Source organism: Cebus imitator, unplaced genomic scaffold, assembly GCF_001604975.1.
Source record: "Cebus imitator isolate Cc_AM_T3 unplaced genomic scaffold, Cebus_imitator-1.0 Scaffold149, whole genome shotgun sequence".
Lineage (NCBI taxonomy): Eukaryota > Metazoa > Chordata > Mammalia > Primates > Cebidae > Cebus > Cebus imitator.
In genome coordinates this window covers 763596-787382 of record NW_016107464.1, presented here as the reverse complement: position 1 = coordinate 787382, position 23787 = coordinate 763596, and the positions used below count along the sequence as shown (strand labels likewise).

The 23787-nt window shown below is 46.6% G+C and overlaps 2 protein-coding genes across 8 annotated transcripts in view; both read left to right on the top strand.

Annotated features, from left to right (window-relative positions):
* FAM219A (family with sequence similarity 219 member A) overlaps positions 1-3065 on the top strand; it is a 62335-nt gene extending 59270 nt beyond the window's left edge. For 2 of the 4 annotated variants that reach the window (XM_017542987.1, XM_017542985.1), the window contains exon 6: positions 136-3065. In XM_017542987.1, the coding sequence (XP_017398476.1) occupies positions 136-294 (159 nt within the window). In that variant the 3' untranslated portion in view covers positions 295-3065. The remainder of the gene's footprint in view (positions 1-135) is intronic. The other 2 variants (XM_017542988.1, XM_017542986.2) reach the window with 2 other exon arrangements.
* On the top strand, positions 2996-22890 carry CUNH9orf24 (chromosome unknown C9orf24 homolog). 4 transcript variants are annotated; one of them, XM_017542980.2, is made up of 8 exons: positions 2996-3085; positions 3245-3749; positions 16054-16198; positions 18909-19024; positions 20330-20405; positions 20634-20868; positions 22164-22250; positions 22728-22890. In XM_017542980.2, the coding sequence occupies exons 2-8, from the start codon at positions 3615-3617 to the stop codon at positions 22831-22833; spliced, it is 900 nt and encodes a 299-aa protein (XP_017398469.1). In that variant the 5' UTR covers positions 2996-3085; positions 3245-3614; the 3' UTR covers positions 22834-22890. The 4 variants fall into 4 exon arrangements, with proteins under 4 accessions (XP_017398469.1, XP_017398470.1, XP_017398471.1 ...); XM_017542981.2 differs by lacking the exon at positions 2996-3085 and having other exon boundaries at positions 3213-3749; positions 18912-19024; XM_017542982.2 differs by lacking the exon at positions 2996-3085 and having other exon boundaries at positions 3213-3749; positions 20634-20863.
* Positions 22891-23787: the final 897 nt, after the last annotated feature.

Here is a 23787-nt window from a genome sequence, read left to right as displayed (position 1 = left end):
CAGGCGCAGGGCCTAGGGGTATGGACAGCAGTGCTCGCCGTCTGGATTGGGGCACAGACCACCTGGAGTGGCCGCAGAGCCGTGGGTGGTGCCTCCCTGCCGCTCGGGCCTGACCTCCCTCCCCTTTGCCTACAGCAGATCAACCAAGATTTGAACATCCAGCTGCTGAAGGATGGCTACCGGTTAGATGAGATCCCCGACGATGAGGACCTAGACCTCATTCCCCCCAAGTCCGTGAACCCCACCTGCATGTGCTGCCAGGCCACGTCCTCCACCGCCTGCCACATTCAGTAGCAGGCGGGGCTGCTGCGGCCGCCGGGGCAGAGCCGCCAGGGGCCGGGTAGAACGGGCAGAGGCCGACCCCTCCCCAGCTCGTCTGCCTGTCCCCGGCCCCATGCCCCTGCAGCCACCAACCTCGTAACAGTCATTGCTTCCTCCTATGGTAGGACGTGTACCTCTGTGTGTTCATGGAGCCGGAGAAACCAAAATCGGGTCTCTCTCCAACCGAGGGCTGAGGAGGTGTGGGGCCATTTGTTCAGTTACCTGGGGGAACCTCACTCAGCACCCTGCCCCGCTTCCCAGGGCTAAGTCTGGTGGTGGAGAGAGAAGACCGGACGTCAGGGAGGTCAACATTAACGAGTGGGGGGATCACAAAACCAGGGGCTTGGCCCCACCCCAGCGAAGCCATGAACCCCCCAGCCCCGGCCTCAGCCTAACCAGGAAAGGGGCTCAGAGGGAGAAAGGCCCAGGGCAGTGGGGACGAATCCCAGCACCTCGGAGCCCCCTTCACACGCCCCCTGAGGGCCCATGTTTCTATTTGCATTTCCCCCTCCTCAGATGGGAAGCCTGGCAAAGCTGCCCTTGAGGGTGGTGCCCCTCACTCATTAGATCACTGCCTTCTTCCTCCTCTTGCCCCATTCACCAACTTCCTTGCTCCCTGGGATTGGGGCAGGATAAGGTGGGCCTAGAGACAGGCTGAAGTTTGGATGGTGTGATCTGTCCTCATTGGCCCCTCACCAATGCATCGATCTCTCTGCCACCACCCTATCCCACGCCCACCCTCACCCACCCTTCTCCTCATTAGTCTCAATGCCAGGCTGGAAGCAGGGAGTAAGGCTGTCCTCCAATGGCCCATTCCCCTCACCCCAGCCCAAGATCTGGGAGGCTGCTTCCCAGTAAGAATCCAGGAGCAAGCTTTGGAGAATCCAGTGGGCTGAGTGGCCGTATGGATGTGGTTATTTGGATGTGGTAGGGAGTGCTTAGCAGAATGTGTGTGTATCTCTGAGGCTGTCGGGGGGGGGGGGTGTGTCTCTGTTGGACCTGCCTTTCCTCAGTCTATTCCTGTCATAGATGTGGGTGTCCCTGGTGGGGAAGTGCCTGTGTGGTCTGTTTACAGTGCAGAAGGCAGCTCAGCAGTGCAATGGGCTGAGAGCCCCGGGTGGGGAGTCAGAGCCTGGGTTCTCTGGTGGTGGCTCTGACCCCTCCCTGTGATCTTCGGCAAGCCACTTGCTTTCTCTGGGCTTCAATTTCCTCAGCCTGAAAATGAGCAGCAGCTGAAATTATTTTTAAGATCTTTTTAAACCTGAAAGTGTTTCTTCATAGGAATTTCTGTGGTGGGGAGGGGGTAATCTCTGTGTGTCTCAGTATACCGAGAGGTTGAGGTGGGATGAGCTGTGTGTGTCTGTAGAAAGGGGAAGGGGCAGTTCCTATCAGGACTGTGTATGTCTGAGCACATGTGGCTCTGTTTGGGATTACATGTTTGTCTGTGAATGTATATGTGTGTTGGGGATGTCTATTGTGTGCGGCTGCATAGGGTATCTGTAGGTCAAGATGTGTATACAGCTGCTTCTGCTATTGCTGGTTTGGGGGAGGGGGCCAGAAGGCTGAGGCTGAAAATCAAGAGGGAGGAGGTGAGGAAGGCCCTCCTCTGGGGCTGGGCAGTGTAGACCTGCCACCGTGTGAAGAAAAATGAAAGTGCAGCTAGCCTAAGACTGCACAGGCCTGTGCCCCACAGACCTTATGGCACAGGTCCAGGTGGATCAGCTCATGCTAATACCCCATACATGTTGGTGAATCTACTCCCATGGATCCACTCACATGCTGCAGGCATGTAGTGGACTCACCCACAGCCCACTCTCTGGACACCAATCCTGGGAGGTAGGAGCTGGAATGAGGAGCAATGAGAGGAGGGAGTGAGGCTGTTGGCTTAGGAAGGGTGGCACCTCTCCCTGCATCATACCCAGGAACTGCCAACTCGAAACTATTGGGGTACAGCTCACCACCCCCCAATCCACCAACCCATCCCTACCTCCTCTAGTGCAGGGGCCCAAGTTAGATAATGAGAAAATGCCAAAGGGAGGCAAGGACAGAGAAGGTACCCACAGGACCCACAAGGCCCATATTAGCCCCCATCTGAGCCCATCTCTCCCCGCTAGATCAACATCCCTCCAACCCCTGTGCCCCTATCATCTGGACCGCAGAACCAGGCCTCCCACTACCACCTCCACCAACCCAGAGCTCCTTGACTCACCTTTCTAGAACATGGGTACCACCTCTTTTTGGGGGCTCATTTAGACTGCTGCCTTTGCTGCTGACTTGCTGTGTGACTGGGGCCCATTGTTCAATCACTGTGGCCCTGAGACACCAGGGAAAATCTCCATCCCACAGGACATACTTAGTTCCCTGGCAGGCAGGGGCTTCCAGCTGAGGCAGTGTATCTGTGGCAGAGAGAGACAGGAAGCTGGCCGTGGCAGCTTCTGTGTCTAGGGAGGGGGATGGCTCCCCACTTCCCTGTCTGGGAGGTTAGAGTGAAGAATCTAGGCCTTAGCTTGCCCTCCTGCCACTCTTCCCCTTGTAGATACTGCCTTAACACTCCCTCTACTCTCAGCTGTGGCTGCCACCCAGCCAGGTTTCTCCGTGCTCACTAATTTATTTCCAGGAAGGTGTGTGGAAGACATGAGCCGTGTATAATATTTTTTTTAACATTTTCATTGCAGTATTGACCATCATCCTTGGTTGTGTATCGTGTAACACAAATAATGATATTAAAAGCATCAAACAAGCCAGCCTCAGCTCCCTCCCTGGGGTATGGGCAAGGGGCAGGTGGGCTGGGAAGCAGAGAGAACCAGTCCTCTGGGTGCACATGTTACTCCACCTCCAACCGCAGTTTCCCAGCATGCCACTGACCTGTTGCATGACACTGGGTGAGTCACAACCCCTCAGAACCTTTGTTTCTCTTCAACAGTGAGAAGCCTGACCTAGAATATCTCCAGAGGCCCTCTGAACTCTTAGAAATTGGGCTCTTTTGATAGACCGGAAGCAGGAGGGGGTCAGGAGCAGCGAGGGAATTATACCTCCTCACCTCCCTAGGGATGGGACTGAGCCAGGTGATATCACAATGGGCAGTGCCCATCCTGGAGGAGGCATCACTGTGGGGTGGGAGCAGGAAGACTGTTGGGGAAGGAAGCTGAGAGATCATCTGCAGGAGGGGATTGCAGCAGCTAGGGGCACCTGCCAGGCTGGAGGTGTGGGCTCTCTAGGGGAAGGGTGGTCACTGATGTCCAGCAGGAGCCCTTGACAGGTAGAGCCTACCAGAGCATCTCCAGGACCACACCATGTACCTGTTCTCGCGTAAGACCAAGACCCCCATCAGTACCTACAGTGACTCCTACAGGGCTCCCACCTCCATCAAGGAGGTCTATAAGGACCCACCTCTGTGGGCCTGGGAAGCCAACAAGTTTCTGACTCCGGTAAGTGGGAGATTGGCAGGGAGGGGCCTGCCAGAGTGTATGGCCAGTCTGGATGCCTGGCAATGGGTGTTTTTAATTATGTGTAGCTTGTATCTGAGTGTGTTTTATTCATTTACCTAGGCACAGAATTTACAATGGTTTGTAAAGTAGCACAAAATCCAGCCTTCATGGAATCACATCAGAGTAGGAGGTAGGAACAGACAGATAATGAACAAGAAATAAACAATAATTTTATAAATTCTTAAAAAACACCGTAAAGGAAATAGAATATTGGAAGTAGAAATGGAAAGGGAGGGCTACTTAGATCACGGAAAACTCTCTAGCAAGGTGACAATAAACTGAGACTGGAAAGATGAGAGAGAACTAGCCACATGAAGAACTGAAAGAACAGAAGAGCTGAAAGTTCCAGACAAGTGATCAGAAAGTGCAAAGTCCCGGAGGCTGCTTGTGAAATCAGCCAGAAACTGTTCTATAGGCATGCCTTTATGTATACGTATCATAGTTTCCTTGTGTCTGTGCTTGAAGATTGGTGGCCAGGTGATGGAAATCTGTGAGTCTAACTGTGACTCTGCCTAAGAGAATCTATCTGTGTGTACCATGCAACAAAACATTGCTGAGTATCTTCATGTGTAGGCAACCCAGGATACAAAAGGGAAGGGGCAGACCTTGCCTTTGAGAAGCTCACAGCAAACAAGCAAAGTAGAGTTGCCCAATGTGGAACATGCAACAGCAGAGGTGGAGAGCCAGAAAGGGGAGAGCACGGCCCAACTTAAAGGGCAGATCTCCTGAGTGATCCAGGAGGAGGAAGCTTTCAGCAGAAGAGAGTCATGAGAAAAGGCAGCCTGTGGGCAAAACAAACTGCTGGCGCAGGAGAGTTTAGTCCTCGGATGAGAGAGGAGTCTGCAGACCAAGAAGGGCCTCTCTGGCTATGCTGAGGAGCATGGACATCCAGGCTTTTGACCTGGGAGGGAGAGTCATGGTTGAATTGTGAGTTAGGCCACTCTGGCCACAGTGTCAGGGAATTGCAGGGTCTGGGGCTGAGGACAGGAAGGCCAATGAGGGGTGAAAGATGAGGAAGGAGGATGTAGATGGGAGATAAGGAGACTGTCACAGTGAAAAAAAGGAATTTGTTGAACAGGAGAGAAATTTTTAAAATAATTTATTTTGTCTAACTACAAAATAAATACTTGCTCAATGTAGAAAATGTGGATAACCCAGAGAAGCACAAAGAAAAAAGATCTAAAATCCTACTACCTAAAATAACCACTGTTAATATATTATTATATGCCCTTTCTGGAAACAAATATTTATTATAAAAATAAAATTTATTACAAAGTGGTATATTTAAGGAATCTTATTGAAAATTTAGGTTCTTTATACAGTTTTGCTATTATAATCATTCTTATACACGTGTCTTTGTACACATTTCCAATTATTCCCTTAGGATAAATTACTAGATGTGAAATTCTTGGGAGAAAGGATATACACATTATTAAAACTTTTGCTATATGCCTCAAATTGCTGTAATAAGTAAGGCTTGTAACAATTTACACTTCCACAAGCAAAATATGAGCGTGCCTGTTTTTCCATACTCAATAGGAAGAAATTTTAAAAAGTAGATCAATAGATCTTGGTCACCATCTGGATGGTGAAAGGAGAGATTAGGGTGACCTTTGAGTTTTTGGCTGTGGCAACCGGAGGAATGCTAACACTATCAACTGAGGTTTGGTATAACAGATTTGAGATTTGGAGTTCATTTTAGGACAAAAATATTTGAGGATATCCAGGAAAAGATGTTTGGCAAGTAGTTAGATATACTTATCTGAAGCAAAGAAAAGAGGTCTGGGTTATAGATAGAGATTTTGAAGTCATCATCATATAAATGGTAGGTGAAGTCATAGGAAGAGATAAATTGCCAAAGAAGAGAGAGAAAATGGCCAAGGACATAACTTTGGAGAATATAAATATTTAAGGGTAGGTAAAGGAAGAAAAGCCATAAAAGAAGACAGAAAATTATTGCCTGAGAACTAGGAAAAAAATCAAAGATAAACCAATAAAGACAGCATTAGACAAAGATCAGTGTCAAGCGTTAGTGACAGAGAAAGCGATCTCTTGGATATAGTAACTCTTGGTAACTTAACCAGACAGCTTCAATAAATGGTGAGGAGTGAAAGTCAGATAGCAGTGGGATTAAGAACGAAGGAAAGGCCAGGCACAGTGGCTCATGCCTGTAATCCAAGCACCTTGGGAGGCTGAGGCAGACAGACGGATTGCTTGAGCCTACGAGTTCGAGACCAGCCTGGGCAACATGGTGAAATCCTGTCTCTACTAAAAATACAAAGATTAGCCAGGCACAGTGGCATGTGCTCATAGTCCCAGTTATTTAGGAGGCTGAGATGGGAGCATCACCTGAGCCCAGGAGGTTGAGGCTGCAGTAGCCATGATCACACTGCTTCACTCCAGCCTGGATGACAGAGCAAGGCCCTGTCTCTTAAAAAAAAAAAAAAAAAAAAGGAAGGCTTCTACTTTTGGCAGTATGGTGGCCTAGAAACTCTGAAGGGCCCTCCTGCTTCAGAACAACTCAAGTTCTGAATAAAAATTAATTTTTATTTTGTACTGGACTCTCATGGAGATGACTGGTAAGTATAATTAAGAAGGCAGGGTTGTCCTGAGGACAAATGCCGTTATTGACACTACAAACAGGCATTTAGGCTTTAAACTAACTGAAAGGTAGAGGAATTAAGTCTGTAAATTCCAAACTTAACCAGAAAGTTTCATGTCTCTGCCCTACTCCCCAACACACACACACACCATGAATGTTTATCTTCTGTGCTGGAAAACATCCTCAATGTAGGTTTCCAGGTATCCTTTGGAGAAAGGCCAACTAAACATGAGCTCACAATAAGAGATAAAAGAAAACAAACCACCATATTACGGAACCTGCAGACACAACAAACAGTAAACTTAAACTCCCAAGAATTTCAGATATTAGAATTAATAAAGAATATAGAATCATTATGATTTTTTCTAATGTGAAATTTGGCAAGCATAGTGTCTGTACTAATCCCAGCACTTTGGGAGGCTGAGACAGGAAGAACACTTGAGGGCAAGAGTTCAAGACTAGCCTGAGCAACATAGACCTTGTCTCTATTTAAAAAATAAAAACAACTAAAACTATGAAATCATTTAAAAAGCAAGTAATAAGGGATTTAAAAATGAGTAGACAAATATATGAAGTAACTGAATAGAATTTTTATAAATAAAAAATATATTTGTTAAACCAAAAACTCAGTGGATGGATTAAAAAGCAGAGTCAACACAGCTGAAAAGTCCAGTGAAATGAAGGTAGACTGAAAGAATTTTCCCAGAACACAAGAGAGAGAAACAAAGAGAGGAAAATATGAAAGAAACATTAAACAATATGAAAGGATGAGAAGATCCCACACATATCTAATGGGAGCCTCAGAAGGAAAGAGCATAAAGAACAGGCATTATCTAAAAAGAAAAAGGCTCAGAATTTTCCAGAACTAATGAAATAAATGAATCCACAAATAGAGAAAAAAAAAATTGAAGAAATTCCACAGTTAGGCACCTCACAGTGAAAGTGCAGTTATACCAGGTTAAGAGATGACCTTAAAAGCAGACAGAGAAAAAAGTACTTTCAAAATATCATCCTTTCAAGAACCAAGGAAAGATAAGACATTACAGGCAAACAAAAATGTAAATGTTTACTACCATCAGATCTATATACAATAAAGAAACTTCTAAAGGATATACTCTGGGGAGAAGGAAAATCATCACAGACGGAAAACTGATAAACATGAGGTAAATTTAAGCAAATGTTATCTATAGCAAATAATTATAATGGCTTTTAATTTATAATATTTAAAGGAAGAACTAAAATATTAGAAAATTATCATTTAAGTTGGAACAGGACAGAGTTAGGTGTTCCAAGATTCTTCCACTGTTCTAAAGAGGGTTTAAGATATTATAGTTTTGTACTGTCAACTGCTGGAACTGCACTTGCAAGAATTCCTTTTCTTAAATGGTTCCCATTTGGCCACATGAGAAATCTGCATGATATTTGGAAGGCATAAATGAAAGAATAGCCATTTTTACCCTCTGAAGATTGATGTGGTGTACCAAGCACTGTGGCAGCTTATGCACAACGTTGCTGATTTAGTAGTTCACCTTAGTGCCATAGGTGACTACACCTTAGTGCCATTTGACTACAACTCCTAGCTCCCACTAGATCTCCTTCAGCCTCTCTGGTTCCAACCTCTCTGGCCAGGTGTGTGTACAACTCCATGGCAAAGGGCATCAACTTGTCCTGAAGGCCATCCATATCATCAATGTTGTAGGCAATGAGACAGATATAGGTTTGACTTTGTCCTCCTCATGGGTTCCAGTTTGTCCTTGCTCTTCCCCACTTCATGTCCAGTTCTTCCTGATCCCAGCCACTTACTTCATGCTCAACAATAAATGTAAAGGCAACAGCCTTGCAGAGTTGTTAACTAGTATCCACAATTGTGTAAAGTCTCATTTTTAAAGTAAATCCTTTATGCTATATCACTCAAAGTGGTTTATCTTATCCAAATTTTATTGATACAGATATAATAAAAAACTGACTAAGCAAAAAGTAATAGACAAAAGAGATTTTCAGATTAAACACACACACACACACACACACACACACACACACACACACACACACTTTAGATGGATCCCTTCATAAATAACAAAGTTTCAATTCACCAGGAAGATATAATTACAAACTTATATTGGCCTTATAGATTAGTAGAAGGACCTGTAATTCTAGCACTTTGGGAGACCAAGGTAGGAGGATCGTTTGAGCCCAGGAGTTTAGGAACAGCCTGGACAACATAGCAAGACACCATCTCTACCAGAAAAAAAAAAAAGCTAAAAATTATCTGGGTGTGGTGGTGTGTGCCTGTAGTCAGGAAGCTGAGATGGGAAGATGGCTTGAGCTCAGGAGTTTGAGGCTGCAATAAGCCATGATCACACCACTGTGCTCCAGCCTGGGTGACAAAGCGAGACCCTGTCTTAAAAAAAAAAAAAAAAAAAAAAAAGAAAAAAAAAAAAAAAAAAAATCATGCCAGCGTAAGCAACAAAGCAAGATCTCATCTCTACAAAATTTTTTTAAAATAAAAATAAAGAATTACCAGAAGGAGAAATTGACAAAATATACCATATTAGATTGTAACATACTACAATTACTGATAGGTCAAGCAGACCTCCTCCCCAATCCCCCAAAAAATCAAAGATCTAAAATTATTGAAACATAATTAATATACTTGATTTAACATAAATAGAACCCTGAACTCAACAACTACAGATTTAAACATACAAGGGACATGATAAAAGTTGACCAAGTTGTAATTCCAGCACTTTGAGAGGCTGAGGAGGCAGATCACAAGGTCAGGAGTATGAGGCCAGCCTGACCAACATGGTAAAACCCCGTCTCTACAAAAATTAGCTGCACGTGGTGGCGCATGCCTGTATTCCCAGCTACTCAGGAGGCTGAGGCGGGAGAATCTCTTGAACCTGGGAAGTAGAGGTTGCAGTGAGCTGAGATCACACCACTGCACTCTAGCCTGGGCAACAGAGCAAGACTCCATTTCAAAAAAAAAAAAAAAAAATTGACCAAGTACTAGGTTATAAAACAAACATAAACCAAATTCAAAGATTGACATCATGCAAAATAACTGTCTCTAATCTCAATGTAATAAAATTACAGATCAACAACAAAAAGATAAGCAAAATCCTTTGTAAGTTTAAAAATTTTTATAACACCATTCTAAATAACAGGTCAAATAAGAAAACAAATGGAAATACATTTAGAACTAAAAAGACTGCATATCAAAACTTGTGAAGTATGAGAAAAGCTGTAGAGGAAAACCTATATGCCTAAATCCTTGTCTAAAAATAAATGTAAAACATAAATGACCTGAACATCAAACTTAACAAGTTCAGGGAAAAGAATGAATATTAAAAAATAGAAGGATGGAGATAATGAAAATAAGAGCAAAAGTTAAACTAGAAAGCAAAGATTCAACAAGATGAACAGGCAAAAGTTGATTATTTGATGATGCTCATAAAATAGACAAATCTCTAGAGAATTAAGAAAAACAAGGCACAGAGGACTAAAAGAAGGGTCTAACAATGGATGTAGAAGAAAATAAAAGAGAATGTACTGAACAACTTTATGCTAATAAAATTGAAAACAAATAGACAAAACTAGAAATTAAAACTTGCCAAACCAGTTCAAGAAGAATTAGAAAAAAATCTGAATGCTCCTATAACAATTTAAAAAATTAAACCAGTAATTTGAAAACTTCCCACAAAGAAAACACCCAATATAAAGTTGCATTCCTCAAATGCTCAAAAAACAGTTGTCTTAATCTTGTACAAACTCTGTCAGAGAACAGAAAAAAGAGGATGCTTCCTAACTCATCATATGAAGCCAGCATAACTTTCATACAAAATCAATCAAAAGGGCCAGGCACAGTGGCTCACACCTGTAATCCCAGCACTTTGGGATGCTGAAGCAGGAGAATTGCTTGAGCCCAGGAGTTTAAGACCAGCCGGGGAAACATAGCGAGACCTCGTCTCCACATAAAAATTTTAAAAATTAGCTAGGTGTGGTGGCACACACCTATGGTCCCAGCTACTAGGGAGGCTGAGGCAGAAGGGTCACTTGTGCCCACAAAAAAAATTAATCAAAACAGTATAAGAAAATAAAAGAAAAGTATACAGGCCAATGCACTCATAAATACAAAAGGAAAAGTTTAAATAAAATATTGGAAAACCGTATCCAGCAGTGTATAAAAAATAATTCATGATGGTTACATTGTATTTATTTCATAAATGCAAGGATGGTTTAACATTAGAAAAATAAATATCATTCATCACATTAACAGATTCAAGAGAAAACCACAAGATCATTTCAAAATATGCAGAAATGGACATGGGATCTTACTAAAAAATCTTGAACTGTACACTGTGAGTGAAATTTATGGTATGCAAATTATACCTCCATAAAGCTATTTTTAAAAAATGCAGAAATAGCAGTTACTAAAATTTATTACCCATTCATAACTAAAAAAGAAAAACTTAGCAAATATAATCCAATAAAGAATATATACCAAAACTATACAGCCAACATTATTCTGATTAAATGGTAGAAGCATTCTTTTAAAAATTGGAATCAAGACAAGGATGTTCACTACTTCTCAGAATTGTGCTGGAGGTCCTCACGAGGACACCACAAAAAGAAAAAGTGAAAAGATATAAGGATAGGAAAAGAAAAAACAAAATTGTCATTATTTGCAGAAAATACTACTGCACATATAGAATCGATAAACTGACTGGTTTAAGATAGTGAGTTATCTCAATTGATTGTTCACAGCCAGTTACAGATCAAACTACTTTTTGTTTTTGTTTTTGTTCTTCAAGATGGAGTCTCGCTCTTGTTGCCCAGGCTGGAGTGCCGTGGTGCTATCGACTCACCACAATCTCGCCCTCCCAGTTCCAAGCAATTCTCCTGCCTTAGCCTCCTGAGTAGCTGCGATTACAGGCACGTGACACCATACCCAGCCAATTTTTGTATTTTTAGTAGAGACAGGGTTTCTCCATGTTGGTCAGGTTGGTCTCAAACTCTTGACCTCAGGTGATCCACCTGCCTTGGCCTCCCAAAGTGCTGGAATTACAAGCATGAGCCACCATGCCTGGCTGAGATCAAACTTCATGTTCCACTCTTTGTTTCTCACTACTGTGTGGGACTAGTCCTTTTAAAAAAAGAATCTACACACATTATTATAATAATTGGATAAATATTAAAAGTCAGTCACATTTTTTCACATAAATATTTAGGAAGCATAATTTTTTAAATATACATTATTCTAGCAACAAAAAATAAAGATAATTAGAAATTAAAGATGTGTGTAAAACTGTATGGATAATATTATAAAACTTTATTGAATACTTTTTCTTTTTTGAGATAGAGTCTCGCTCTGTCGCCAAGGCTGGAGTGCAATGCTATGATCTCGGCTCACTGCAACCTCTGCCTCCCCCGTTCAAGTGATTCTCATACCTCAGCCTCCCAAGTAGCTGGAATTCCAGGCGCCTGCTACCACCCCCTGGCTAATTTTGCATTTTTAGTAAAGACAGTGTTTTACCATGTTGGCCAGGCTGGTCTTGAACTCCTGACCTCAGGATCCACTCGCCTTGGCCTCTCAGAGTGCTGGGATTACAGGTGTGAGCCACTGCACCCAGCCAACTTTACTGAATACTTTTTAAAAAATACTTAAATAAATGGAGAGTTATAACATGCTCTCAAATGGGGAGAGTTACTATCATAAAGATTAAGTGCAGCTGGGCACAGTTCCCAGCACTTTAAGAGGTCGAGGCAGGCAGATTGCTTGAACTCAGGAATTCAAGATCAGCGTGGGCAGTATGGTGAAGGCTCATCTCTACAAAAAATACAAAACTTGGTAGGGTGTGGTGGCATGTGCCTGTAGTCCCAGCTACTAATTAAAATCCCAACAGAATTTTTTGAAAAATTCAACAAACTGTTTTTAAAATTTATAGAGAAGGGCAAAAGTTCAAGAAATAGCTAAAACACACCTGAAGAAGATGAGTTGTCCAAGCTCCTGACAGATTAAATATGGAAAGTAAAACTATTTTGCATTTATAAGGAAATAGAGAACATTATCTCCATCCAAGAGTATGGATGGATTTCTTAAATAATTCACAAAAAGCACTGATCACAAAAGAAGAAGTAATTAAAGTATATTAAAATTAAGTTCTGTTCATCAAGACACTATAAAGAAAAGTAAAAGCCAGGTGGAATGGCTCACACCTATAATCCAAGTACTTTGGGAGTCTAGGGTAGGAGGATCACTTGAGCTCAGGAATTCAATACTACCCTGGGCAACACAGGGAGACATCGTCTCTACAAACAAATTTTTTTAAAAAATTAGCTGGGTGTGATGGTGTGCACCTGTAGTCCCAGCTACTCAGTAGTCTGTGGCAGGAGGATAGCTTTAGCCCAGGAGATCAAGGCTGCAGTGAACTGCAATTGTGCCACTGCACTCCAGCCTGGGCAACAGAGTGAGACCCTGTTTCAAAAAAAAAAAAAAAAAAAAAAAAAAAAAAAAAAAAAAAAAAAAAAAAGAAAAGAAAAGAAATGTAAAGACAGAAGCCACAAACAGAAAAGATATTTGCAACATGTACAGGTGCCAATAGTAAAGGACTAATATACAGAATATATGAAGAATTATAATTATCTTGGTTAAAACTGAACACGTTTTGACTCCCTCCTAAAACCTAAAACTACAGTAAATGAATATTTAAGAGATAAACTCATAAGGATGGTGAGAAGGAAGAGGCAATGGCAACACAATTTTGGAAGCTGGAAAAGATGATAAATAAGTAGCAATTGACTTAGCAGATCTGAGAAAACTGAATCTAAAGCCAGCAATCGGAAAGCCAAGCCATAATTCAACATAAAACTGCAGAATTTCTGAAAGGCTCAGGAACTGATAATCCTAGGCTTCTCTGGAACTGAGGATGGGACAGGACCAAGGCAAAATATAAAGATTATTTGAAAGCTGTTTAAAAGGCAGTTAGGCCAGGCCAGGTGGCTTACACCTGTAATCCCAACACTTTAGGAGGCCAAAACGGGTGGATCACCTGAGGTCAGTAGTTCGAGACCAACCTGGCCAACATGACGAAACCCCATCTCTACTAAAAATACAAAAAAAAATTAGCTGGACATGGTGGAGGGCACCTGTAATCCCAGCCACTTGAGAGGCTGAGGCAGGAGAATCCCTTGAACCCCAGGAGGCGGAAGTTGTAGTGAGCCAAGATTGCACCATTGCACTCCAGCCTGGGTGACAAGAGCAAAACTCCATCTCAAAAAAAAAAAAAAAAAAAAAAAAAGAAGTTAAACCCACTAGTCACCCCTTCTATTTCATGCCACAGGGTAACTGCCCACCTCTGCCTCTGCAAAAGTCAGAAGGCTAATTTTTGGCGAGGACCTCCAGACTAGGGATACCAATTGAGGACAGGGTATCATTTTGAAACCAAGCAAACCTCCATATACTGAACACTAAAATCCCCAGTGCAATCGTCAGCACTGGATTCTCAGAACACTGGCAGCTAAGTCATTACCCTCAGGCCAAAGGTTGAAGGAGTCTTTTCTAAAGAATCTCATCAGCCAAGAGGAAAGGCCTACACATATTGACATTAGAGTTTGCAAAACATTGTCCAAAGACATGTTTGGACAATGATGCTGATGGTGTGCAAAGCCCACACACAGCTCAGAGCCTTCTACAAGTTTTTATAATCTCCTACTTATCAATAGGAGCAGAGATGGCACACACCTTAGGAAAACATCTCACAGAAAAACTGATGATATCTATGAATTATTCTAAATGACTGTTTTGTGTTTGTGTGTCTGAGTGTTTAGTGTGTAAGTGGATATATGAATATACATCTATACGTGCATCTATGAGTGTATCTGGGTGCACAGGGGTGTGTGTGTGGTTGTGTGTGTATAAAGCTCAGAGAAATGCTGAGTGATGGGACCTATCCACCCATCTCCCATATTCTGCCCTCCATCCACATAGAAGTGTGACTGTGCAGGCTCTGCCCACAGAACAATGTCAGCTGGACACAGCTGATCCCAGAAGCCCCCGAGAGAGAGGTTTTCAGGATGATTGGAGCACTGGGAGCAACCAGGTCTCAGCCTTGGCCAAGAGAAGATCCAGGTGTGACGGCTCATGACTATAACCCTAGCACTTTGGGAAGCCAACATGGTAGGATCACTTGAGTCCAGGAGTTCAAGATCAGACTAGGCAATATGGTGAAACTCCATCACTACAAAAAATACAAAAATTAGCCAGGTGTGGTGCACATGCCTGGGGGGCTGAGGCGGGAGGATCACTTGAGCCTGGGAGGTTAGGACTGCACCCATGGTGGCACCACTGTACTCCAGCCTGGATGGCAGAGTGAGACATTGTCTCAAAAAAAAAAAAAAAAAATCATAAGGAGCAAGTGTGGGTGATAGCATCACTGTCCCAGCACCTCATTGCCTGTTATGAGGAAGAAGCCCTATCTGACTTTGCTGAGTGTCCCACCCCTGTGACCCAGCTGCCTTTTCAGACCAGCTGCCTGCAGATACCTGTGGGTCCACAACTACCTTGGCATTCAGCCCTCAGCTGAGGAGAAAGGGGCCTGGAAAGGAGGCCCTGATCCAGGCTTCACAGATCTAATCAGACGAGAAGTGATAGGATAAGTTGAGGTGAACTCCAAAAAGTAGAGGGGCCCAGGGCCTGGACCAAGAACAGAAAAAGTGTCAAGGTAGGATGAGGACCAGGCCAAATCGAGGGTCAGAGCCACAGCAGAATCAGGGTGAGGTTGGAGTAAGGGAATTATATATTTTTTTCTGAGACAGAATCTCGCTCTAGCACCAGGCTAGAGTGCTATGGCGCAATCTTGGCTCACTGAAGCCTCTGCCACCTCCCGGGTTCAAGCGATTCCCTTGCCTCAGCCTCCCGAGTAGCTGGGACTACAAGCACGTGCCACCACACCCAGCTAATTTTTGTATTTTTAGTAAAGACAGGGTTTCACCATGTTGGCCAGGATGATCTCCATCTCTTGACCTCGTGATCTGCCTGCCTCGGCCTCCCAAAGTGCTGGGATTATAGGCATGAGCCACCGAGCCCAACCAGGAATTACATTTTAAAATAGGTGCCCCTCCAGCACTGTCCTTCATTTTCTTCAAGATGCTAGATTCCCAGAGAGCCTTCCCTGTCCAAGACACTTACATAAGGCAGCCAGCTCCAGGGTAGCCCCCTTTTCTGAGACTCCAGATTGTGCCAGGGCCTGTTGCACTGTTGGTGGAAACCTGGCCCTGCTACCAGGCAGCACACAGTCTAGGAGAAAAAGGAAAGGAACATGTAGCTCTGAGCTTTATGAGCTACCAGACAGGAAATGGCAGAAATGAGAAAGTCAGAAAACTACTCTGACTTAAGGCCACCACTTGGCTCCAAGCCCCAGCCTTGGATGAAAAGAAAGGAGAAAAGGGTAACTTAGACAAGAGAACTGTGCAGAGGAGCCAAGGCTGGCATGGGAATCCCTCTGACATGGGGAGGGAGGTTGGGAGACCCACCTGGGCTGACCTTCTCAAGAGAGGCTGGTTCTAGATCCAACAACACCCCAGGGCTGGGGTCTCTGTGCCCCTGACCCCTTCTCCCCTCTCCCCTCCCCCCTGGCACAGGGTCTGACTCATACCATGGAGCGCCATGTGGATCCCGAAGCCCTGCAGAAGATGGCCAAATGTGCCCTACAGGACTACACCTATAGGGGGTCCATATCAGGCCACCCCTATTTGCCTGAGAAGTACTGGCTTTCTCAAGAGGAAGGTAAGGTCTTGCCCTTTGCTGACCCCTAAAATGACCCCCAACCTGAACCTGACCACCTGGATCCTGAACTCCATCCTCTTTTTTTTTGAGACAGAGTTTCGCTCTTGTTGCACAGTGTGAAGTGCAATGGCGCGATCTTGGCCTCCACCTCCTGGGTTCAAGTGATTTTCCTGCCTCAGCCTCCTGAGTAGCTGAGATTATAGGCTCACCACACCTGGCTAATTTTTGTATTTTCAATAGAGACAGGGTTTCACAATGTTAGCCAGACTGGTCTCAAACTTCTGACCTCAGGTGATCTGCCCGCTTCAGCCTCCCAAAGTGCTGGGATTACAGACCTAAGCCACCAGTCCTCGCCTCCATCCTGATTCTATATCAACTTTATCTCCACCCATGACATAGATTTCTTCCCTAACCACCCCCGACTCCCAACTACCTGACCTGACCCTGGTCCTGGAGGAGATGACCTATGCCTTGCCTTTTGGGGTTCTTGTCTGTGGAAAAAAAAAAGAGCTGGAAGGGCCCTGGGTCTCATTCTTAGAGAGTTGGAGAAAGGATTGACCTCCCACAAACAGATCCCTCCAAGTGCATTCCGGATGCCATCTCCTCCCATCTTCCCAGCCACCCTGCTCCCATCAGCTCCCTTCATCTCTCCTGCATCCCTCTGCCCCACCACAACTCTTTCCCTCAACCTGGAACCTTCTCTAGTTTCTTCCCAAGTAAAAATTCTCTCTTGCTCCTCTCCTCAACAGCCAAGGTTCTCTGAAACATGATCTGTACTCACTGTCTCTATTTCCGCACCCCTTCTTACCCCTTATGAGAAACTGTCTTCTCATTTGCTTGGGCATCTATGATCTGTACAGTATGTTTGAAAAGAGCCAAGTCTGGTCTTTTTCACAGCTGTGCCCCTCCATCGAGCACAGCACCTGGTTTCGTAAGTCTTTGTTGAATGATTGAGAATTCCCAATGGAAGTTGGGGGTGTGCATCTCCTACAATGAAACAGTAAATTGCTCTTGAGTGGCTTTGATTAGCAAATCCACAGGACTGCAGTCTTTACCTTTCAAGATCTTTACCCTCCTAGACCAATGACTTGCACTCTTCTGATCACTCTCTACTTTCTTTCTTTTTTTTTTTTTTTTTGTATGTTAATCCTCCAGCACGCACAGTATGACCACTCTCTACTTCTAGAAACAACTTTCTCCTCACCTGCTCTGATGCCTACCTTTCCTGTGCATCCACTGTGGAAACATGGGGTTCCTCAGGGTATTATCCTGCACCCTCCCCTTGCACCTCCTCCAAGGCCATTTGAGTTAGCACAAGGCTTTAATTACTGACAGCTTTAAGTCCTAATTTCCAGATTTGTCCTCTCACCCAAATTCCACTCTCCTTCATATGCTTATAGGCATCTTGACCTGGATGTCCCCAAATACCTCAGTCTCAGTATGTCCAAACTACCATCCCTGAACTCCAAATCCCAGCACTCCACCCCTCCCCTCACACAGCTCCTCTTCCGCTAGGGCTTCTTCCACACTGTCTCACACATGTGTTCTTTCAGATTGTTGGATCATGGAGGGCCTTGTAGGACAGGCTTAGGTGACTGGGGGCTGAGGGGGGCAAACTCTACAGGGTTTTAAGTAGGAGAGTGCCTTTGCTAAATTTTCATTTGTGAAAAGTACCACAGCTACTATGTCAAGGTTGCATTATAGAATTTCAAAGATGAGGCAAGGAGAACAGTAGAATAATCCTAACAGCTTTTTATGTGCCAAGCCTCATTCTAAATGTCTTACATATACTAACTGATTTAAATCTCACAGCAACCCTGTGAAGTAAGTAGTACTATTATCCCCATTTTAAAGTTGGAGAAACTGAGACACAGCAAAATTAACTCAGTCAAGGTCACACAGATAATAATTGGCAAAACTGAAATTTGAACACAAGCAGTCTATCTGCAGAGACAGGTATCTATTAACCAAGACATTATATGTCTCCTGGTTAAGACGCTGCGAAGGTAAGGAAGTGAGATCATGAGGTACTGGAAGAGGGAGTAGATTCAAGTGATCTATTTATTTATTTAGACTGAGTCTTGATCTGTCACCCAGGCTGGAGTGCAGTGGCATGACCTCGGCTCACTGAAACCTCCGCCTCCTTGGTTCGAGCGATTCTCGTGCCTCAGTCCCCTGAGTAGCTGGGTTTACAGGTGCATGCCACCATGCCCAACTAATTTTTGTATTTTTAGTAGGGACAGGATTTTGCCATGTTGGCCAGGCTGGTCTTCAACTCCTGAACTCAAGTGATCCGCCTGCCCCAGCCTCCCAAAATGCTGAGATTATAGGCATGAGCCACCGCACCTGGCCAGATTCAAGTGATTTTGAAGGAGGTAGAATAGGCAAACCTTGGAGCCTAGAGTAGAAGATGAGAGAGAGGGAGGAATTGGGAAGAGGCCCCTTGTCCAGGTAGGCTGATTCAAAAAGGGTAGTGGCAGGATGAAAAGTGGCACAGTGGATTCAGACTAAACTCAGAAGGCTGCCTTACGTGGGACATGGGCTGCATCTCAGTTTAAGACACATGTAGGCCCACTGGGCTTAGGGCCTGGCCTGAGGACAGTCTGTGAGGCTCAGCTTTGTACTGGGGATCAGAAGAGAAACATGTGGGGGATCTCAGATCCTGGAGTAAGAAGTAACACTATTTGACATCTCCACCCCTAAAATCCAGCAGACAAATGCACAACAAACTACCTGAGCAGTGACCGGTACAACACATGGAGGACGGAACCTTACAACAGCAGCTGCTGCAACAAATATACCGCCTACCTTCCTCGGCTGCCTAAGGTATCTATTGCACCCAGCACAGATGCCTGGGGACTGGGACAGGCATATCCCACCACTTCCCAAACCACAGTGACTGATATTTCACCATTAGGTCCTCATTGCTTTCCCAACAATACTGCCCCAGGGCTCTTCCCCATCTGTGAAACTAGAGTTTGTATATATATTTTAGATGGAGTCTCATTCTATCACACAGGCTGGAGCACAATGGCACAGTCTCAGCTGACTGCAACCTCTCCCTCCCAGGTTCAAGCAATTCTGCTACCTCAGCCTCCTTAGTAGCTGGGATTACAGGTGTGTGCCACCTGTAATTTTTGTGTTTTCAGTAGAGATGGGGATCTTGCCATGTTGGCCAGGCTGGTCTTGGACTCCTGGCCTCAAGTGATCTGTCTGCCTCAGTCTCCTAAAGTGCTGGGATTACCGGCATCAGCCACCGTGCCTGGCCAGGTTTGTATTTCTTTTTAGTTGAAAAAGGAACCCAAGAGTGGGGCTGTGCTGGGCCCCTGGCTCTTCAGTCTCTGGGAATTGGGTGCCCTCTGCCCCAATCCCTGGCTGGGCTTTACAGGGACATGGCTGGTGTGCACTTCTTGATATGCTACCTTTCTGAAGCTTGCCAGCTGGCCCCTCCCCATACAGTCTGGTCCCTGTGATACTGGGGCTAGCCAAGGAGTCAGTGATACACTCAATCTCCCTGCTCCACCTTCCCCTCCTTTGGGATGTGAGCACAGATGGAAAGAGGAAGACCAAGGTTACTCAGTAGCAGTGCAGATACAGGAGTCTTCCAAGGACACATGAGAAGGTCCAGCCACGGCCCCAGGCTCAAGGGTACCAAGAGAGGACCCAAGACCAGGGCTGGGGCTCTTAACTGCAGGCTGATGGCTGACCTTGGGTTGACAGAACCCTTTTGAATTAGAACTTCCTCAAGAATTAGAATCTTTCAGAAGTTCTGCATGGAATGGGCAAGCAATATTGAAAACCCCCTATTCGAGAGACACCCCGACACAGCTAAACAGTCAGCTAGACAAAGAGGGGTAAAATCAAAGGCAAACTCTGAAACAGGGTGTCACAGGCCCCAGGGCCAAACCCCATCCACCTTCAGCCTTCCCCATTCCACCCGCTCCTGGAGGCGGCGTAAACGCGTTGCCAGACGACAGCGGCAAACACTCAGAGCCCTGGAGAGAGGTGGGGAGCTGCTGAGGGGCGGGGGACGGCGCGGCCTGGCCATAGGTCTGGGTGTTCTGGGAGGATCCCAAAAAGGGAGCAGCTCTGCTAGGTCAGAGCTTGAGGTAGCATGTGTGCCACTTCTAGGAGGCCGGGATGGAGACAGCAGTTCGAGGAATGCCCTTGGAATGCCCTTCTAAGCCGGAGCGGCTCAATGCCTATGGTAAAGAGTGGTAGTGGGGCGGTGGAAAGAACAGGTGGAGAGGGTAGGGGAAGGCCGGGAGGAGGGCGCGATGGGGACCTGAGGACGCAGAGGCCGAGGGTCCTGGAGAGGGCGGAACCCTGAATTTATCCGTTCGGCTTTTGTCTCCGCCTCGCTCTGTGACGCGGCCTCTTCCCATCCCTGTGCATCTGTCTTTGGGTCTCCTGCACCTGGGACCCGCGGGCGCAGAGCGCGAAGTGGTGGTGAACATGCTGAACTCACTATCGCGGAACCAGCAGCTGCCGCGGACCGCGACCCGATGCGGGTGCGTGGACCCGCTGCCCGGCCGCCTGCCCTTCCAAGGTTACGAAAGTGCTTGCTCTGGCCGCCACTACTGTCTGCGCGGGATGGACTACTACGCCAGCGGGACGCCCTGCACTGACCGCCGCCTGCGGCCTTGGTGCCGGGAACAACCGACTGTAAGGTTCGCAGGGCTCGGCCCGCCTCAGCCGGGCTCCACCCCACACAAGCCCCGCCCCAGAGCCCCGCCCCACTTCCAGCCCGGCTTCCTTTGGGCGGGCCCCCAGCCTGCTCTACCCCCGCGCTGCAAGCTCTTGAGGCCCCGCCGTGTCCCGCCTTCGGGCTCCAAGGCCTGAGCTAACAACTGAGGCGGGAGAACCAGAATGGAGTTTACTCCAAGTCCCCGACCCCTGTCCCTCTCAAACTGGGCTCAAGGTCATCCTAGCCTCTGTATATGCTCTGGAGGTCCCGCCAGAGGGTTTTTGAGGAAGAAGCCCTGCACATCAGTCGCATCCTCTTCCCACGTCTCCTTGGCCCTGCCCCATTCCCTGGACACCTGGCCCTAGAGACACAGGTTCTAGCCTGTGGAGCGCCCTGCGTCCTCAGAAAAATGTCCTCTCTTGCTGGGCCCCCGTCACCGTCCGTAGTGGGTGGGGGTCATTGCTGGGGGCTACGCGAGTCAGGAAATGGTGACCACTTTACCAAAATGGCTCTGGCCTCCTCGGATCCCGCACCACCTACGGAGGTAGGCACCCTCGCGTGTTACAGCTAAGTAGACTGAGGCCCGAGCGCACAGCTGGAGCCCAGACTGCAGCGCAGCATTTGTCCTGCACCCGGCGGCAGCCAAGCCTTGGAGAACTTCGTCCGCGGTAGCCCAGAGAGCTGTGCAGAGGGCGTCCATAGTGATCCCCCGCTCCTTTCCAGGCCGATAGAGCCTGATTCATTGAGCGAGACTGAGTCTTATCCCTCTCAAGGGCATGGGGGTGCAGGAAAGTATCTGAGCCTTTAGAAAGCTCGGAAACGATGCCTCGTCCTAGTGCTGGAGAAACTGCTGTCCAGTGGCGGGGAAGGGCCCTGGTTCTCATCCTTAGAGAGTTGGAGGAAGGACTAACCTCCTACAAACAGATCCCTCCAAGTGCATTCCGGTTGCCATCTCCTCCCATCTTCCCAGCCACCCTGCTCCCATCAGCTTCCTCCATCTCTCTTGCATCCCTCTGCCCCACTCAACGACCAGAGTCCGACCCTCCCCAGCGTCCGGCGTTCTTCCCTGAACGGCAGAAATGAGGCCTTGCCGGGAGGAAGACTTCCAAGGGGGGCTTCCCGAGCCTGTGCTACAGTGGGGGTCTTGAAGAGTGGGGAAGGAGAGGAGGATTTGCGGCCTTGGGATGGACACCTGAAGCGCCAGGGGCTTGGTCTAAATTGGGGGATGCGAGTCAAAAGGCCCAACCCCTCCCTGCCCACGGTTTCCTCCTCCTCCAGATGTGTACCTCCCTACGAGCACCGGCCCGGAATGCAGTGTGCTGTTACAACTCCCCTGCCGTCATACTGCCCATATCCGAACCTTAGGTAAGTCTAGTGCGCACACACTCATTTGCACACAGATCTTGAGTCTTGGTGCGGCGGGGCGGGGGGAGGCGGGGGGAGGATGGCGGGTAAATGAAATGAGAACGCTCCGCTTCGGTGCACTGACAGGCAGATACCACCAGGGGGAGCTAGTGCCATGGAGCAGTCAAAGGTGTTAAGGCCAAAGGACCCTAGGAGAAGGCTAGGAAGCCAATATTGAAGGGTTACAGGTTGGCAGTGGGCTTACAGTCAAGGTCATTGGGCTCAGAGCTTGAAGTAACGAGTAAGAGGTCAATGTTAAGGAGGAAGTATTGGGTATCAGCCGTTTAACAGTAGAACCTAAGGTCAGGAGGTCAGTATTGAAACCCAAGGTCAGTGCTATAGGCAAAGTGTAGGGATTAGGTTAGCATTACGAACTGGAGTCAGATATTCACTTTGACAGATGAGGATCCAAAAGGGCTGACCCATCTCTCCCTGCAGGTGGGACACAAGTCACTTCAAGAAGACTGGTGGTCCCCAGAGAAACAACTATGTCATCCATCCTGAGTTTGTGTCTGAGACCTATCCTGACTATCGTTGCTGGTAGAGCCTGGGCTTGCTGGGCCATGGGGGCAGAGCAATAAATAAACTCTTCACCCCCAAAGCCTACCACTTGTGTCCTTACCCAGCAGGATCTGGAAGTGAAGGGCCAGTCACTTAGGCCTCTACCAAACCCCTTCAACAGAGATGCAATTTTTCTCAAAGTCACCCTTCCCTGAGCCTTTCCAACCCCATCATCTCAGTACGTCCCTGAGTGCCCTCCTGATACCGAACAGTTGCCCTATATCCAGCTGCTGTCCTCCTCCCCTGCATCCCAGAGCCCAAACAAATCGGTCCATGTTGCAATGCAGGCAGGAGTCATCTATTTCCCACCCCATGAAGACCCTCCAGCTAACATTTCTTCAGTATGCCCTCAAACTTAGATACCCTCCCACATATCAGAGGACTCAGAATCCTTCCTTCCATTCAAAGCCCTATCCCTACACCCAAAGCTCTTGATCTCTGCTTCCAGGAGTCCCCATCATAGCACTCCAAAAGCCTCTCTGTGCTCAGGCACCCTTGCTGCACAAGGGTGTGCCCCCACACCCCAAATCCAACTGGTCAAAACATAATTTTGGAGGGTCTCATGACCAAGAAATTTCAAGGTGCAAAACAAAGCCCTGTTTCTCTGCTCCTCAGGGAGCAAGAAGAGGGGCATTCTAGAGTCTCTGGGATCTTTGGTATTTTCCTTTCTGCATCAATAATATGAAACCGACTGGGTGTAGTGGCTCACACCTGTAATCCCAGCACTTCAAGAAGCCAAGGCAGGAGGATCACTTGAGCCAGGAATTCGAGACCAGCCTGGGGCAACATAAGGAGACCTCTTCTCTACAAAAAACTTAAAAATTAGCAGGGCAGCCGGGCGAAGTGGCTCACGCCTGTAATCCCAGCACTTTGGGAGGCTGAGGCGGGTGGATCACGAGGTCAAGAGATCGAGACCATCCTGGTCAACATGGTGAAA

Excerpts from the sequence above, each read along its gene's own strand:
- CUNH9orf24 (XM_017542980.2), top strand. The coding sequence starts at position 3,615 with ATGTACCTGTTCTCGCGTAAGACCAAGACCCCCATCAGTACCTACAGT. Across the intron at positions 16,199-18,908 it reads CTGGCTTTCTCAAGAGGAAG|CAGACAAATGCACAACAAAC; the intron begins GTAAGGTCTTGC and ends CCTAAAATCCAG. Across the intron at positions 22,251-22,727 it reads TGCCCATATCCGAACCTTAG|GTGGGACACAAGTCACTTCA; the intron begins GTAAGTCTAGTG and ends CTCTCCCTGCAG.